Source organism: Pecten maximus, chromosome 10 (assembly GCF_902652985.1).
Source record: "Pecten maximus chromosome 10, xPecMax1.1, whole genome shotgun sequence".
NCBI lineage: Eukaryota > Metazoa > Mollusca > Bivalvia > Pectinida > Pectinidae > Pecten > Pecten maximus.
In genome coordinates this window covers 14597418-14617659 of record NC_047024.1, presented here as the reverse complement: position 1 = coordinate 14617659, position 20242 = coordinate 14597418, and the positions used below count along the sequence as shown (strand labels likewise).

General features: G+C 34.9%; 1 protein-coding gene across 8 annotated transcripts; it reads left to right on the top strand.

Moving 5' to 3' along the window:
• The first annotated feature begins 1815 nt into the window (after positions 1–1815).
• LOC117335534 (Golgi resident protein GCP60-like) lies at positions 1816–15912 on the top strand. 8 transcript variants are annotated; one of them, XM_033895596.1, is made up of 4 exons: positions 1816–2178; positions 12732–12801; positions 14055–14222; positions 15114–15912. In XM_033895596.1, exons 3-4 carry the CDS (start codon positions 14077–14079, stop codon positions 15274–15276), a joined length of 309 nt encoding a protein of 102 aa, XP_033751487.1. In that variant the 5' UTR covers positions 1816–2178; positions 12732–12801; positions 14055–14076; the 3' UTR covers positions 15277–15912. The 8 variants fall into 8 exon arrangements, with proteins under 8 accessions (XP_033751487.1, XP_033751492.1, XP_033751494.1 ...); XM_033895601.1 differs by lacking the exon at positions 1816–2178 and adding an exon at positions 10324–10341; XM_033895603.1 differs by lacking the exon at positions 1816–2178 and adding an exon at positions 12039–12160.
• Positions 15913–20242: the final 4330 nt, after the last annotated feature.

Below are 20242 nucleotides of genomic sequence, written 5' to 3'. Positions count from 1 at the left end.
TCTGATCGAGTTTTACTCGTTGTGACGACAACATGATGGAAAATCGATAATTTACCTGTTTGGTTATATATATGCAATGTATTGAGCTTCTATAATCATCTCATAGCTTAACTGCTTATAATGTGTAGCAACAGAAATTGATTCGTTTTATTTTAATATTTTGGAAATGCATTTAAAAATATTTCAATAGTATTATATTTATAATCGTGTTTATATGATATGATATGATAAATAATGGATGCAGGTAATATGCCCCTATATCAATATCTCAATTATTGAATTAAAATGTTAGTGTTTCTTCCGGATGTTGTGTTATAACCCGCCAAATGGTTGTATTTCAAATCAAGGTCCTTCCAGTGGATGCCAAGGTTGATTTCAAAGTCTTTTATTGTTGGAGAAACAACAACACGTTCGGGAAGACTGTTCCAGATGTCCATGATTCTAAAACTGAATGAATGTTTTCTGACCTCGCGCTTGCAGTATTTCTTCAATGTATGTCCTCTTGTTCGGTTTGATTTTTCAATCTCAAAAATTCCATGTGTGACCCTGTGGTCGTGCTCCTTGTATATAATTTTAAAAACATTTATGATGTCCCCTCTTAATCGCCGATAGGTCAACGTTGGGAGTCCTAGCTTTTTTGATCTCTCGCTGTATGGTAGCTCCTTAAATCCTGGAATTAATTTAGTCGCTCTTCTTTGCACATTTTCCAATGTTTCGATATCTGTTATTTTATAGGGGCACCATACAATATCACCGTATTCGATATGTGGTAAACCAAAGCCTTGTCTGCTTGAATGTTGTCTGATCTAAGTACACGAACGATCTGCGATAAATACAAGACTGGTTTACATCGTATTTATTGTAAATGGTTATCCACATACAATTTGTGTTAAAATGTTCAACTTAGCGATCCGTTTTGATTATGGGCTTTTGCGAAAATGAAAATTGAACGTTAATCTGATTGATGCAACTTGAAATAGACGTCGGCCACTTAATCTGATTAAGCACAATGGTGTATTAAAATTTGGGTTAACGTTTTCTTAGTTTCCGCCTATTGTAAAAAAGAAACTTTTTGTGTCCTTAATGAGCGCATCAATGATATGATATGTACATGTATTTGCTGATTGTAATAGTTGACTTATTACATTAAAACATCACAATAGCTGAATTAACTACATCAGACAGACTTAAGGACCTCTCACAATACCTTAATCAAATACATCCGACAGAATTGAGGACACCTCATAATACCTTAATATAATACATCAGACAGAATTGAGGACACATCGCAATAGGAAAGCCAAAACAAAAAAGTCACAATAAATAAGATGTAGAATACTGGAGTATCAGCTATTTTCAGACATCAATGGTAATCATATCATAAATAATTTCTGAACTACCATTGACTATAACAGAAGGTCATATATCGTAGCATACCCTCAACGAACAGTATATATAACAATGATTTTCTATCACGTTTGTCTTCTTTATGATTGTGACACATCCATTTACTCCAAGACCATGCAATCCATCAGCTGACCAAGCATTTGTCTCCGGTCATTGATCAAAATCGTTTTAAATAGAATTCCAGTGAGATGGACAGACTTTGGAGTCAATAAGGATGCTGTGTGTGTGTCAGCTTAACTGTTAATCATTGTAGTATTGACAGGACCAGGATGTCACACGCAGTGTGTTGTATTGGGTTCGTCTTATATATCTATGGTACATGTAGGAGATCTCATTGATCCGCCGTGTGTTTGTACAGTGTGGTAGATATGAACTGATATAAGCAGGAACGTATAAACATAGCTAACACAAACCAGGTTGTTTACATCGTAGGTGCGTGCCAAATGGTCACTTGTTCCGACGCGTGTAGGGCTATTAGTCTCAGGGTATTATCCACTGTCTTAACTTACCTAGATAGCTAAATCTCATATAACATTATAAATCAGTGATCTTGGCGGATATTTTACCCAATCAATTGGATTCAAAATCATGCTCCAGTCTTCAACTGCTGTGCGCATTTGGCTTCTCTGACGATACTAATGATAAATTAATTACATCCATTTCGAATTGACTTGTGTTCAATGCTGGAACTGTAATCTGGACTTTAGGCTTAAACGGGTAAAATGCTGGACAAATCCGTGTGCTGAGAGACCGAAGCAAAGGAACCTAAAGGTGAGTTAGATTATTACATCAAAAAAATGTGTTTAAGCTCACATAATATTCATCAAAATGTATTCTTGGTCTTGTATCCAGCCTGCAGCTTTTAGCATTTGCTTTTCTTACTTTAAGTCCATGGGACAATTTGAATGGATCATTGTTCTTGCGAATACTTTATCTTTTACAAGCAACATGTAGGGACAGAATTTAATGCGACATGCTTTTGCAATTACCTAGAATGATGTCAGTAGTTATCATATGCATTGGTTACTAACTAATGCAAGTTATATTGCGATAAAACAATGAAACTTGTGTTTCATACGGCCATTTTTAATCAGTGAAAATGCTTTCGATATATCGCCTACTCAAGATGAAAGGATAGGTCTCCCCTAGGCGAGGCGTTTCACACTTATCTCCTGGTTAGAATCATTTATTTTATGCATGGTAATCCCTGACTAATCTAACGAATTCAAATATTGCTCTGTTTTCTTTTCCAATATGGAAATAGTGACGAGAATACATGAATAAAATTTGCATTTTCACATATGGCAAAGGTGACGATCAATGTATGTTGGTCAGAAATAAACGGTTGTTGGGACACAGGTAAATCTGCGCTAGTAGAGATACTATCTTTTTACGTAATGGACATTGCATGTTACTTTAAACACATCGATTCAAAGTGCATATAGTTTAAAGGAAAAATATCCATTTTTTCCGGATCATATGCTAATGTAAGATAGATAAGACGATGCACGCTATATTTAATAAAAACTGCCCGCATGATATGATGGACCCATTACATATACACACGCTATTTTTCTGTTACATTTTCTGTAACATATACACACGCTATTTTTCTGTTACATTTTCTGTTACATATACACATGCTATTTACTGCAAGGACTCAGTAAAGGGCTTGTACTTGGTATCACGTGACAAGTTCTATATCACCTGCTGAATTAATGTCCTAATTTACTCTCTACCATATATATTAATTTTACGTTGGAGTATGTTTTTCAAAGATTCGCCCTGTTGACATTTATATTACATCGGAAAGAAAAAGAGTTTTCTACAGAAAAAAATTGAAATTTTGCTGATTTTTTTTTATCAATTTCATAAGCAATATACCAACTTTGAATTATCTAAATATCATTTGATTTGGATGTTATTTGTTGAAAAGAGCATTTCATCTGCAGTACACTGTCCTTGTGAAAATCCAATCTTATTGATGTAATCTTTTCTCGTAGAAATAATAACTATACCAACCAATCAAAATCGACGTTAAAAACGGTGACGTAATTTTTGTTTACGTTATTGGCTGTAAGCGTGACGTTTTTAAGCCTATGGGAATGCTTGTTACAAACAGAATTGAATCATATCCCCACATTCGTCGGCTTAGATAATGATTTGTCATTATACATTAAGTATTGAAATGAAGTAATACATATAATTTAATAAATTGTGATACTGTTGAATACTAAAACGTTGACCAAATAACGATAATTCTGTTATTATCATCATTTACATAAATGTGAAGCTGACACGCACTCGAATACCATCCTATGATCAGAGTATTTCATTACCAGGTAAACATATACATTATATGTATATATCTACGGTCGATAACATGTTTGAAACAGATACAAATAATGTATGCGTGTCACTAAGGGAGAGCAACATTGCACGACCGAGTCACGACATGAATGGAATCGTCCTTACATGTCGGCCTCACTGGAAAAGAGAAAATTATCAATAGTTAAAGTGATCTAACATTGATATAGACGAATGATACTAAACATATCAGTTAATGATGCAGTAGGCATGCCCTCTCATCTTTGGTACATATCGAATAAACTTCATATAGAAAACCCAGCAAATAAAAAGATGCACCGCCATGACCGCTTCAAATGATAGAACAAATAAAAGATCAAAGAGATGCTGTTGATAAGGTATTGAACCAAATACAGATTTGTATAGCACACCTATGTCAGGCTATGTGTCATGTGATGATACTTCCAAGTGATCGAACGAAACTTATAATATAAAATTGTTTTGACAGAAAATCTTACACACTATTTCTCTAAAGTTAACCGTATTTAGCATACAGAATCAATGCTAACATGACCAAAAGTTTAGAGTATTTAGCAGACAGAATGAATATTAAGCATACAGAATGAATGTTAACATGACCGAAAGTTAAGAGTATTGAGCATACAGAATGAATGTTAACATAGCCAACGTTAACATGACCAACAGTTTAAAGTATTTATCATACAGAATGAATGTTAACGTGACAAACAGTTTAGAGTATTTATCATACAGAATGAATGTTAGCTTGACCAAAAGTTTAGAATATTTAGCATACAGAATGAATGTTAACATGACCAAAAGTTTAGAATATTTAGCATACAGAATGAATGTTAACGTGACAAACAGTTTAGAGTATTTATCATACAGAATGAATGTTAGCTTGACCAAAAGTTTAGAATATTTAGCATACAGAATGAATGTTAACTTGACCAAAAGTTTAGAATATTTAGCATACAGAATGAATGTTAACTTGACCAAAAGTTTAGAATATTTAGCATACAGAATGAATGTTAACATGACCAAAATTTTAGAGTATTTAGCAAACAGAATTAATATTTTTAATACAGAATGAATGTTAGGTGACTTAATAGCAATTATTGTGATACGGTATTGTCACAGTATATGATAAAGTTGCGAGTGTATTTCTTTAAATACGATTATTGTTGTGTAAAACAATGAGTTCGGATCACGTGACAATATTTTGTCAATAATAAATATACAATTGATCAATGTCGCGCGTTTAGAGGATTGGTATATCTAATATTTCCTCATTTAGAGGAAAATGACAACATATGATGGCATCATAAAATCGATGCCAGACCACAGCCTTGTGAAAGAGAGTTGACGACTGTGTATTGACACAATGGCTACATAAATATGTTTACTACGTTACAGAAACACGTCTAGACTATTTGTACTGACAGGGCGCGCTATGTACTTCATGATAGCAATTTGGATGGCAGGAATTTCAAACTGTGTTGATTGTTTTAAAGCAGTTTAACCCTAAATGACATTTGGGAATAATTAGACATTAAATATATACATGCGTGTCAAACAGAAAACGTCGTGACAATTTTTTTTTGTATATCTATATCTATATATATTACATGACAAGAACAAATTCGTTCATATAAATGATGCTTTGTTATGTATCTATATAATATATAATAATATAAAGTTGATTCCCTGTAAATATCATAACAATTCACCTTCCTTATCCCTTTAAGATGTTATTAAAATTTCCTTTCTGAAAGTTTACATACCGTTTATCAAAACGCTACCAGATTGAAACTTATGTTAAATAATTAGATCATCTTGCTTTCAACTTGATGTTAAATGAGAGTCAGACTTTACTTTAGCACAAAACCTGACTTTGAACATAAAAAAGGTATTATACATATAAGTATAATTAATTTTTCTTTGTTTTCAAGGTAAATACTTAAAATCTGATTGGTCGAAAAATTCTTTTCATTCTTCTATGAAAGAAATTCCGAGAATGGCGCGAAAAATGTGACGTCACAATACGACAATTGACGTTGCGTATTGATTTGAGAAAAAGAATCCCATTTAAAAACAGCAAAATTGTACATAAAACATGTTTTAAATTAGAAAATCATTTTCAAAAATTAATTATAAGCGTTGATGTAATTAATTTTTAGTATCATCGAGGTATGAAACAAATTTTGTTTGCAAACTTCTGTAAGAATCCGCTACGCGGATTCATACAGTTTGCAAACAAAATTTGTTTCATACCCCGATGAAACTAAAAAAAATGACATCAATGCTTCAATGGTGATTGAAACATATATATTATCTATTGTGTTGACCCACCCCCCGCTTCGCCACACATTCTATCAAAAACATAAAAGCAAATATTTCTATTTAATTAAAATCTATTTAGAGACCATATGTCTGCCACATTTCTAGTGCAAAGCCTATCAAACGGGTTTTTGAAACTTCCTATCACTGTACATGTAGGAGTTCAGCATTAATTTCAGTAAACACCCTGCGAAGGCCATAACACATGACCTCTTAAGTAAACAGGAGACTATTTAAGCCATTTCTTTTGGACACGTTTAGACACACGTTTTTCACACTGGAGTTAATGCTGGCTGTCGTCAATGAGGAATATTAGATCGCATTCCTAGCCTACTGTTCCAGTAATAGATCTCTGTAAATTTGTCGTCAGTATCGCCGTCACTTATCACCCAGTGTGAATGGTCAGTCGGCATCAATCTTCACTAAGTATGACGTGTATGACGTATGTACCACCCGGGCAGTGAAGGTAGAGGTCCACCACAATGCGATAAGTACTACAGCAGGCAGGTCCAGATAGATTGTATACACACCTGCGAATAACAACTTTTAATGTATGTTAATAGATTCAGGATATCCTAAATAATTAGTGGACGAAAAATAATTATAATCATTGATAAGTTAATGATGTTTGGCATAGTGATATATGCAATCTCAGCGATTTTATCAAAGACCGTTCCATATTGACTCAAAAGTTCCGACCCATTTTCATGGAAACATTCTTATGATCAAGCATGCAATCTGTCCTCAACTTTTTTAGGCACTCGCTTAAATCACAAAATAGTAGTTAAAAAGAAAAATATTCATTACATTTTTACCAGTGAAATATCAAAAATTATTCATTCTGTAAAAGTGATATTTTTCATATCATACTTTTCACTAGTGAAAAATATCACTTTTGCTGATTTGACCAATCAAATTAATGATTAGAAAATACCAAAATAATTGACCAATCAGAAAGCCCGACATATATGTCAGCACCTGGACAGGGGGAACAGCGGTAAACGTATGCACACTTTCGCTGTAGGCCTAGTTAGCATACGGGGTAGGTTTTTCGTTGATAAAAATTGTAATAATCGTGTGGCTAATATTTTGATATTTTTCACTCGTGCTGCGCACTCGTGAAAAATATCAAAATATCAGCCCCACTCATGAAATATATTTGGTATTACTGAAGACACTGTTAGATATCCTCTATGTATTCACATATCAGATTTATCACCAAAAGTATTTGAGCTTGATTATAAAATGTGCATTTGAGCATCGCACTTACATCAACAATAAATGCCACGTCAGGATATTTTCATTGTATTTGTACACTGTATTTTCTACACATTTTGTTGTTACAGATCCTAATTCGAATTTAATGATTTACTCGTTGACCTCCTTGTAATCGATTAGTTTCAACATCCATTTTGACGGTATACTATCTACGTTTTCATGATTAGGATAATGTTGTGATAGGCATGCAAAGACTTCCATTTTCAAGGATATGACACTTCACCAAATGTCATTTCGAATCATAAAACATCCTGAACTTTAACAACATCAGCAAAGACAACGAAGCTGGTTTACGACAGCTAATGTCACAAACAGGACTTTGTAACACAAACAAAAACGCATACAAGAAAAATACAAAAGGTAACATTGTCGACAACTTTTTTCTTTTATACAATTTTTGACAACGAACCTCTTAGATAATATTATTATGTAAAAGCAACTACTAAAGCTATCATACAGGGCGGAATGGTTGTACGAAGGACTTACATGACGTCAAGGTTTCCCATTTAATTCTGATCAGTTCGAGGTAGCTATTGATTAATATACATTCACCTACTTTTGATTCTAGGGTTTATATGAAGGACAAAGACAATTGTGATAAATATATAATAAGGATAACAATGAGTTGGCATTGGACGTGATTAATTCAAGGAGGATTAATCACCAATTAATCATTTTGCGTATTGTATTATGTACCAGATTTAGGACACATAGCATATTAAGAGCGACTACGCGAGGCGTTTTATGATCAACTATACATGGAGGATAAGGGGTAATTATACGGCAAGATCAAATAACAAGAGTAGGCTAAAACCGTATTAGGCAACAAAAATTAAAAACCAAAATAACTTTCTCAATCGTTATAGTATAACATGGTGCGTTATTTATACTTCCCTTATTGAGAATGTAATTCGTGAGAGATTCGTTGGTAAGTATTGCTAAAAAAAAACAAAAAAACATGCTACACGCAAATTACAGATTTAGATATAAATTAAATCATAAATACAATACATTTACATTAACACTTCAGTGAATGTAAACAAACAATGCAAGTCACACTTGTCTCTCGTTTGAATGAGACATTATGGGGTGACTTTATTCATTACCTTTATATTACCGTATTTTATCAATTTTTGGACATAATCTAATCAACTTGTTTGAAAATTGACCAATTGTCCGGCATGAGGAGGCCGTCCTGATTGTCGGAAATGTAGGCACTGTAAACTAAGCTGACAAGAACATAATGTGTCTGGAGAAAGGTTGTGAATGATATCACTCAAATATGACAAATAAGGATGTATTTCAAACATATAAAAACTCTTATTAGACACTATAAAGCACTCTAGACATGGCAAGAAGACGGTTTTTAGAAAAAAAAATGTGCAACCGTTGAGTTTGAGGTGATGTGCATATTTCTGAAAAAGACCCAGAAACTCACCAGTTTGTCTTCAAAAGGTCCTTCTTACTATGATCAGACGTCTTAAAAGTATGATATAGGAGTAAATTGATTTATTGATTAAAATGCCTCCCTTTATGCCTTATTTATGTAATATCAATTACAGCCGCCATTTGCATTTCAAGGTCAGAACAAAATAAGTGCATATACGTACAAAGAGTCAAATTTGGTCAAACAAATGTTCCTACCCTGTGCAATAGACACTTGTGAGCATAATAGCTTGGCTATTTTTCAGGTTTGGTTATTTTTGTGACTTAGAATTATTCCATGCTACCGCTTACCACAAAGTAACTCAATAGAAAAAAACTGTTAGCATCTACAGCAAATTATTGGTGATTTAAAACATTTATTCCTGTTTGTAATTCAACATTATTCTCCTATATATAGAGTCGTGGGGTATCCGGCATTACAACAACAATAGTTGTTTATTGTTACGTATATGTGGTGGCCGATCCGACATGATAACAAAAATGCGTATATTTTTAACATAAATGTCGTGCAGGCTTGGTTGATGAGTACACACTACTGATGACGTGAAATCAAAGATATATCAGCTGCCTGCATCGTCTGGCAGCTTAATGGTCGTTTGATCTACGCAATACTTCAACATTATAGTGCGATCAATACCTGAATACCGAGTGATAACGAGGATTAATCCCAGGCGGATCCTTCCCCAATCGACTTAAAATTATTGACGTTACATTATACAGCGACGGGCATCGCAATGAACATTTCTTCTATCACGAAACACATATTTCTTTGCTAATTAGGATTGTCACAACCTCAAGATGAAGACAGTGTATCATATTACTCACAGGGCACTATAATGTACAGTATTAATATGATAAGATGCAAAATAAATATAATAAAATAATAAATACCTTATCACAAAAGAGGCAGATGTAAAATAAGAAATCTTGTCCACAATAACCTATTAGATAGAGGATCCAGGCTACATGGAACACATCTATAGTGAGATCAAAGCTATTAATCAACAGTCCACGATTATGTTATGAGCACGACAGTGAATATCGTAGCTTGAGAGACATCAGGTAGATAACCCTGTTTACATGATTTGTTGGTGCTAAGACGCATACGTTCAAAATAGAATATAAGGTATTGGTGATACGTAAAAGGCTATCGTTCTACTGGTTTAAAATTAAATACATACTAGTAGTTTTGGTAAAACAGCAATTAATACGGACTGAATCAGAGCAATCTGTTGAGTTCAATCAATTATTAAGTATGCTCAAGGTGGCATGGAGGGTAAGTACTAAGTATTTATCAAGAAAAGCAGATCGCGTATTTCGTTTGGCCTGACAACCCAGAATAAATTAAATTGTGACTTGCAGAAGCTTAACTCGTGAATGACGAGTATTTTCCAATAGCCTTCAAGTGACGGGTTAATGTAGAGAGAATATTCTACTGCTGTTATATCACTATAACATAAATACTGTCGTCTGCTTGTTGACAGGACTGTGTGTCATAACGTATCCAAGTGACATAAACACTGTCGGAAGGTACTGGCGACACAGGTAGGAACTACACACATTGAACAGTCGTTACCCCAATTGGAAGGGCTACCATTCATGTATATAATTACAGTGACCTACCACTTCATTCTACAGAGGTTAACCATACAAGTATATGCACAAACCCTACAGCCATCTAATACCTATATTTAAAGTACATGTCCAATACCCCCTTTAAATGTGTTGACATATCAGATGTATGATAGTCCGCTGTTCTGTAACACTATACACACATGTAGGGTAGAGAGAAAGACTGACAGCTTGTACTTCTATACTGGAAATGGAAAACATCAAACAAATTTAACTTACTGATCTTCATTCAGATGACGAATGGTTCAAACAAATTTAACTTACTGATCTTCATTCTGATGATGAATAATTCAAAAAAATTAAACAAGCTGATCTTCATTCTGATGCTGAATGATTCAAACAAATTGAACAAGCTGATCTTCATTCTGATAATGAATGATTCAAACATAATCAACAAGCTTATCTTCATTCTGATGATGAATGATTCAAACATATTCAACTTACTGATCTTCATTCTGTTGATGAATGATTTAAACATATTCAACTTATTGATCTTCATTCAGATGAATGATTCAAACATACCAAAACTTACTGATATCTGAAGTTTTATGGTCGAGATGATAATCTCATTTGGAAGTATTCTATTTTCTTACGGTATGAAATCACATGTGTTTGGTGCTTGGTGAAATGGCTGGTGATTCAGTAGTCATCACCGTAACCCGAATTTGACCTAGATTTGTGTCGTCGATGAAGCAGAGCACCTGAACTTATTGTCTTTGTACATTCTACTTTTTCAAGGATTTCCATGCAATCAAGATTTTCATTTATATTTGCCCTCATTCTTTGTTGTTTTTCCCACTCAATAGAAAAAAATTGGCAAAGAATGTGAAAGAAAGAAAACTTAAAAAGAAGAAGGTAAATAGTAATGCCAAGTCTCTAAAGTTGAAACTGAGGTAGTGGCAAGGTAATAACAAAAGTAGATTGATTTTCTTTTCACACAAGGAAATGCCAAGACAGAATTCATCCCTATAACACAACCGTGACATTTGTCTTTTGACTTATTCCTTACATTTATATGGTGACTCTGAACACGCGTGACGATTAAACGACGAGGATCTAAATAACATGGCTATTTTTGTATGAAGTATGTCCATTGCAAATGCTTTTGAAGCAATTTTACGTATTCTTGAATTGAAAGTTTATGATAATTTATAATATTTTGATGTTGTTAGATGGTAGTTTTTATTTACGTGACCTCAGTCAGTAAGTACTAGTTGAATCATGTGATTGATCAGATTCCATTTTGGGGTCAATACAGCATGCTTACGTCACATTGAGATTTATAAAGCATTGTATTTACTCCACCCTACACGCAATACACTAAGGTCCGTTTTATTTATTGATGTCAAAATCTTCTGTGTTACATTTTAATCATATAATGGGAAGATTGAACATTTCATATTAAAACCTCATTCTGTGAATCGTATGCTATGGGCAAGTCATCTATAGTAGATCTGTGTACTGGTAGGCCGCATATACCTTCAAGCTGACAGGTAAACCATGTACATAACGTACGTATATATAAACCTCTGTCCAATATACAAATGGAACCACCTTAATCCATTTAAATGCTCCCCTTCCCCAGTTAGACTTGATCAACTTTCCACATGATTTACGATCGACAAACTGGCCTAGTTGGGTATAAGTACTGGCATTGTTGAGTGGGAAAGTTTATAAAACGTATCTGGGAAGTAAAACCACATGTATAGTATGTGATCTTCTACGTAGGTAGGTACGTATTGAACGGTACACATGTATAGTATGTGATCTTCTACGTAGGTAGGTACGTATTGAACGGTACACAGGTATAGTAGCAATATATTTTTCATTGGGACATTTTTTCAGCCTGTCACACTGGTTAAGATAATGTTTAAACTATGGACATCCTCTCATTTCATTTTAAGATACGCTTATAGGAAATCGATGTTTGTCAACAAAATATCTCCTAAATATACACAATGCCTGTTTATAAAGCTCGCTACTGCTGCTTTTATTAAGTTGATATAGGCATTTAATAACACCTTGTGTATTATATTAAGGACATCAGTTTAATCGTCACGTTGATAATCTCATATAAATACATTAATGCTTCAGTAAAATTTTAATTAAAATTCCTCCGTCACTAGTTTCCTGCCTAAACGTGTTCAAGGTATGAAAGAATATGTAAAGGGTCTGAATTCTAAATAGAGTATACATGTTGACGGGCCGTCAATTGGCAGTGTGTTTTCTTGTGTTCGCAGTAATTCCATTAAGAAGTGACAGGTGCCAACATACTTAGGTTTTTTTACCGGTTGTTATTTCAGACGACAAGGTACCACCAAGGGACGTTAGTCAGAACAACGAAATGAAAAGTAGAAAATTCGTTTAACGAAGGTAAGAAAATTGACATACTTTTAAAATTAGAAACCCTTGGCTAGATTGTGGAGGACTGTATCGACATTTTTCACCATGGGGTCTCTTTACTATATATAGAGACCATAGTCAATAGCTTATAAACAAGAAGACAACTTATTTATGGAATAAGTGTTCTCCTATGGGCCTTTTATATCGATATCTGATATTTTATATCAAGTCATTTTGCATTTAATGGGATTTTTTTTCACATTTGTGGTTTTTACACAATCGTCTGATAACACATCCATACCTTTAGTGTATGTTATTTGTTGAAACATTATACTTTTATGTAATATATACATGTTCTTTGACAATGAATGGCTTTGAATAACTTAATCAAGATTAAAATAAAGTGTTTGTGTACGTTGATTAGGTGTGAAGGACCTGCACGGTCTATGGTATAATCTGTACCGTAGTTCGAAATGTTCGTGAACTCACCTTTTAAAACCACTTCATTCCGTGATCAAAATAACAAGACCATTCATTATCTAGACACTTGAGTCTAACAGTAATACAAGCACCATATTCCCAATCATTGTAGTCTTGTGTCTGGCTCCGGAACAAAGCATTGACTAACAACAATATCTTCAGAGTTCCAGAGTTCGATATTTCTTTCTATATATGTAATCTTCGTTTTCTTAAAAAAGATTGTCCTCCAATTCTGGTTTCTTTGAAATATGCCAAGTTCTGATCAATTTAATGGTACACCGTGTTAAACTGCTTTATCCAGGATGAATAGCTTTGTATACAAAGTCTGTGTTAGGTATTTATGTCCGGTTAATCAATCGTTAGTTTCTGTGTTTATACACCAGACAATTGTACATAGGTGTCACGTCCTCCTCTCATTATTACGGTCGGGTTTGTGTGGAAGAAAAGACCGGTAGCAATGGTAGCTAGACAAGCCAATGAAGAGCGGGGAACGGAAGGACACTGTATATTAACGAGTATATTAGGGATATTTTAGGATAGCGTCTCATTGTCTGAGGAAACACAGGAAGTTCTCAGCCAGGTAGAGAGGTATTGAGAGGCGCCATCTGTTTATTGAAAACATACCCACTACTTGGAACAATTACTCTCAGAACGATATTGTTGCCGAAGTATTTTTAATTCTTTCATTCTAGTATATACACCACAGGATTAGCCTTCGAAATGGTCTAACATTATTAGCAATATAGTGATGTACAACACACATAATATGCTGCAGAGTTAAGTTAAAGTTCTGTTTATTTCAGATCTAAGGTAAACAAAAGAAGAATGACAATGGAGATAGATACGAAAATACTGGAGGAAGAGGATTTGTTAGACCCAGAGGAGAGAGAGGAGGAACAAAAATGGGCAGAAGAGTTCCGGAAACGCCAGGAAGAAATGACTCGACAACGGCGGAAGTATGAGGAGAGGAGGTTAGTACATTAGATTGATTGTACTTCATGATATGTAACTGATTTAATGGAATCACTTGTAGTAACTTCTGGTTGTTATTACCATGGAAACATGTGTAGTAACCATGGCTGTTACCATAGGAACACATGAAGTAACGTTTGTTACTACCACGGGAACACATATGATACTAATGAAAAATGAATTGTTGAAAACAATTTCGTTAGGAAGAAATGTTACTGGACAACACTTTCCTCTTGTTGTCCTCGCTGCAAAATTGTATATACCTGCTGTACTGGCCATCATACGTAGACTGTATGTAGGCATTAGGTAGTTTGTTTGACTTCTCTCTCTATACATATTATGAAAGCTACTAGTGACACGATCATTAAATATATAATAAAGCGAAGCACATCGATGCATATTCAAACACTTCAAAGACGCGAATAATAAGATGTTAGGGAAATCGAAGTACAACGCCTAGGTAGTTATGCATATTGTCAATTCTATCTTCCAAAGGGCAATGCGAAGATAGAATAAAAACACAAAAGCAATGTAGACAAAATTGATTGTAGACCGGAGTTACTCATTGTTTACTACATGATTATTTATACCATAGCAACAATACCAATATCACACGGGGAGTGTTCTAACGAATACTCCTGTAATTAATGTTCAACGTTAATATTCAAATAAAGGTTGCTGGTGCTCAAATCATCATTTCTTGCAACAACAACCTGGAAAAAAGACCGATACAGAAATCGGTAAGGGCCCGACTGAACGAATGTTATACCACATCTCTGTGGCTATTTTGTCATATGTTGGTAGTTTATTGTGATATTGTGAGACTTCTTTGAGTATTATCTATGTACAATATCACTTTCTTCTCAATATATTATTTAATAACATTTCAGGAAAATTGCCGAAAAGAAGATTAACGAGCTCAGCTACCGTTGGAAAAGTTTGGAGCAACGACGAGGAAAACGAGTCCACCAATACTTAGAACGAATGGCAACAATGGTAGCTGAAAGTAGAACTCCGAGGGGTATGGAAAGGCGAGAACATACTGTCACGTGATACTGTTTAACTGTCATTAGTACTACAAAGCCAAGCAGTGTGATGTAAACGGACGACAAATGGACGGTGTTATTTTATATTTATGACATCTTGGTGCAATACTGATATTTTCCTACCTATCCTATTATGTATAAATGCTGAGGACTACCTCTGTAAAACTAAAGATCAAAGGTGACATTTGAAGGCCAATGATGACATCTGAACGTCAAAGGTGACATTTGAAAGCCGCCAATGATGACATTTGAAGGTTGTATAAAACATGAATGATATGGATGTCCTTTGGCAAGTCAATACTTGGATATACATAAGTTATATCGATAGCGACGCAGCGAGTGTTTGTAGTGTAGCTTCATTGAATGAATACTCTGTGCTTCCAAGGAATGATGGCAAGGATCAATTGGTCTACCATTCAAATGTGCTGGCCATCTATGAGTGACTCCCAAAGGGACCAATAAGTCTTCCATAGCTGTTATTCAGCTGATGATTATATACATGCCTAACATGAAAACCACTGACTGACGACAATGTGTCATTACAATTAACGGATGATAACGTTCTTTCCAAACAAATGGAACAAAAGTACTTGATAATTGATATCAATAATAAATCATTTATCGACAAGTGGCGATGACTTGATATTGATTGATTCTGAATTCATTTATAATTAATATGCAATAATAACCAGCTACAATTTCTACCAATTTACCTATTTGATTCAAGTGCAATATTCCTTAAAATCGAACTTAACCCCTGAATAATTGAAATTATTGTAATTCACCCAAATATGTATATAAAAAACAAAACAAAACAAAACACCCCCCCCCCCCCCCCCCCCCCAAAAAAAAACAACAACAAAAAAACCAAATAAATGTCCTTTTATTTATAAAACGAAAAAGAAATATGTAAGGTATTAAGCTATATGATGTTTATAAGGAATTACCGTCTACTGGTGAGAGTGAAAACAGTGTACATACACACAGTTATATACCTTTCCTACTTTAATGGTAAGATACATCATACACAATGTATATATAAGCAGGAACAGAATGTTCTGCCAATGCCAAACAGTGGTGTAATATCAGTGATACCACCAGGCAATATATAGAACAGGCTTTATAACCTTACGGGAGGATAGACTGACCTTTCATTTCACAATGCCTTCACACACATTTCCAGTTTTAGGTTTTTTTAACAAACCATTTTTTAACATAATTTCAACGCTTAACTTACAGAGTTGCCTCCCCTCTGCTGCTAAAAAACAAACCTAAAAGAGTTGCATCCCTTCGGCTGCTTCCCTGCTTAAATTCTAACTTCTATAGTTGCCTCCCCTCTGCTACCAAAGTATAAATCTTTATGAAATGTCATTATAACTAAATAATAAGAGATGAAAAGTGACATGCCTGTCCACATATGGAAGGATTGTACAATAGAGACAAAAAATAGATTACCAAAAAACAAACTAAGAGTTTGATACACTAGACCCAAAATGAATTAAACTTCACTTTGCAAGTGTTTCGCACTTATATGGCTCGTCAGTGATAATATGGACATCATACAGTTGTTTCGTCCTTCTATGGGTCGTCAGTGATGATAGAGACATCATAAGCTGTTTCGTCATTCTAGGGCTCAGCAGTGATGATAGGGACACCATACAGCTGTGTCGTCTTTCTAGGACTCGTCAGTGATGATAGGGACACTATACAGCTATGGGGCGCCGTTTTACTATTTATTAACAAAACTGGATATCCATAATTCGAATTTTGGATATCCATAATTCATTTTTGGATATCCAAAATTCGAATTTATGATATCATTAAACAATTTGGGATATCCAAAATTAATATTGGATATCCAAAATTAATATTGGATATCCAAAATTCGAATTATGGATATCCAAAAATGAATTATGGATATCCAAAATTCGAATTATGGATATCCTAAATTCAAAGCATTTTAAGATATCTTAAATTCGAATTATGGATATCCAAAATTCATTTATGGATATCCAAAATTCGAATTTTGGATATCCAAATATCATTTCTTGATATCATTAAATCGAATTTTGGATATCTTAAAATGCTTTGAATTTCGGATATCCATAATTCGAATTTTGGATATCCATAAATCGGGGAAATGTTAATATTTTACTGTCTAATGATTTCTCCCTGCTACATCCTGTTCCCGCGGGCGCGTTTTTTCGTAGGATCGGAAGTCCTCGGACTTCACTATACGAATCAATGCGAATCCAAGATGGAGCGAACAACGTTGCGCTGCCAAAATCTTCCCCCTAATGTGCCGCAGTATGTCTGTCGCCATGTTCTGTTTTGTACAAATTCCTCCGTTGACTTGTCGGAGCACCCTAAGTAGTAACTTTTGGTAAATGTTGTATGTAAGGGCCTAACTGTCTGGGGAAGTTTGTCCTTTGGAACTCCTCTGCTGTATTCTATTTCGTAAACGTTGTTTCCGGTCCATTACGCGTATTTACAAGTTCGTAACAAGGGTCGGTTTTGACCGGTAGTAGTGCCGGGAGCAATCCAATTTGATAACACTGAGCATTTTTGGATATCACAAAATCGAATTATGGATATCCAAAAATACATGGAATTTAGGATATCCATAATTCGAATTTTGGATATCCAAAAATGAATTATGGATATCCTAAATTCGAATTATGGATATCCAAAAATGAATTAAGGATATCCAAAATTCGAATTATGGATATCCTAAATTCAAAACATTTTAAGATATCCTAAATTCGAATTATGGATATCCAGAAATGAATTATGGATATCCTAAATTCGAATTATGGATATCCAGTTTTGTTAATAAATATTAAAACGGCGCCCCATATACAGCTGTGTCGTCATTCTAGGACTCGTCAGTGATGATAGGGACACCATACAGCTATGTCGTCTTTCTAGGACTCGTCAGTGATTATAGGGACACTATACAGCTGTTTCGTCCTTTTAGGACTCGTCAGTGATTATAGGGACAATATACAGCTGTATCGTCATTTTATGGATAAAAAAGAACTCTAAATAAATTGTAAATTAATTTTGAAAGCCATATCGTCATATCGCCTCTTTAATTTTGATGCATAAAATGCATTAAAGGATTGTACAAAAGACAATAGCACATTAAAATGGAAGTTTCATAACATATACATTGCATTGCAAATAATGAAATAAAATCTCACCATGCAGCTGTTGTATTCTTCCAGAACTCTGCAATGAAATAAGGAGCCAATGAGAAAAGAGGTGGGAAGCCAAAATCGGTCTAAACGAATGCATATAACTCTTGATAACTTATGTTTTATGCCACGTCTAAATAAAGAAAACTTATTCTTCGCCCCCCCCCCCCCCCCCCCCCCCCCCAAAAAAAAGATGTGACGTAAAATCAAAAAGCAAAAGCCACTAATTGGATATAAATAATATGATATTACTTTAATGTATTCAATAGCTCCCTTATGTGTTATATAATATGAATATTCATTTATTTTTTTAGTTCTGAGCCTTTGTCAGATCAGAACATCGTTGGTACATTATTACATAATTATAATATACGAGGGTTCCATTTGCTCTATTGTCAATCAAAAGATCAGGAGAAACCTCATGACTGGTGACGATCAATCCGAGTATTTCCTGAAAGGTGGTTATGTAAATATCCTCAACTCAATTATTGAAATACCTTACCGACTGGTAATCTTCAGGATAATGATCAATACTACACCTATCGACCTTTCAAAAGAATATCTATATTAAGATAAACATCTGTGTGCCTTACATGTGATATTAAAAATAAAGATATACGTGGCGACTGGAGGTTATAATGACTAATCCCATCCCCTCCAGAGGTCCATGTTAATAGTTAATCCCATCCTCTCCAGAGGTCCGTGTTACTAGTTAATCCCATCCCCTCCAGAGGTCCATGTTAATAGTTAATCCCATCCTCTCCAGATGGTCCGTGTTACTAGTTAATCCCATCCTCTCCAGTGGTCCATGTTAATAGTTAATCCCATCCTCTCCAGTGGTCCATGTTAATAGTTAATCCCATCCTCTCCAGTGGTCCATGTTAATAGTTAATCCCATCCTCTCCAGTGATCCGTGTTAATAGTTAATCCCATCCTCTCCAGTGGTCCATGTTAATAGTTAATCCCATCCTCTCCAGTGGTCCATGTTAATAGTTAATCCCATCCTCTCCAGTGGTCCATGTTAATAGTTAATCCCATCCTCTCCAGAGGTCCGTGTTACTAGTTAATCCCATCCTCTCCAGTGGTCCATGTTAATAGTTAATCCCATCCTCTCCAGTGGTCCATGTTAATAGTTAATCCCATCCTCTCCAGTGGTCCATGTTAATAGTTAATCCCATCCTCTCCAGTGATCCGTGTTAATAGTTAATCCCATCCTCTCCAGTGATCCGTGTTAATAGTTAATCCCATCCTCTCCTGTAGTCCATGTTAATAGTTAATCCCATCCTCTCCAGTGGCCCGTGTTAATAGTTAAATCCATCCTCTCCAGTGGTCCGTGTTGATAGTTAATCCCATCCTCTCCAGTGGTCCGTGTTAATAGTTAATCCCATCCTCTCCTGTAGTCAATGTTAATAGTTAATCCCATCCTCTCCAGTGGTCCATGTTAATAGTTAATCCCATCCTCTCCAGTTATCCATGTTAATAGTTAATCCCATCCTCTCCAGTGGTCCATGTTAATAGTTAATCCCATCCTCTCCAGTGGCCCGTGTTAATAGTTAATCCCATCCTCTCCAGTGGTCCGTGTTAATAGTTAATCCCATCCTCTCCAGTGGTCCGTGTTAATAGTTAATCCCATCCTCTCCAGTGGCCCGTGTTAATAGTTAAATCCATCCTCTCCAGTGGTCCGTGTTGATAGTTAATCCCATCCTCTCCAGTGGTCCGTGTTAATAGTTAATCCCATCCTCTCCAGTGGTTCGTGTTAATAGTTAATCCCATCCT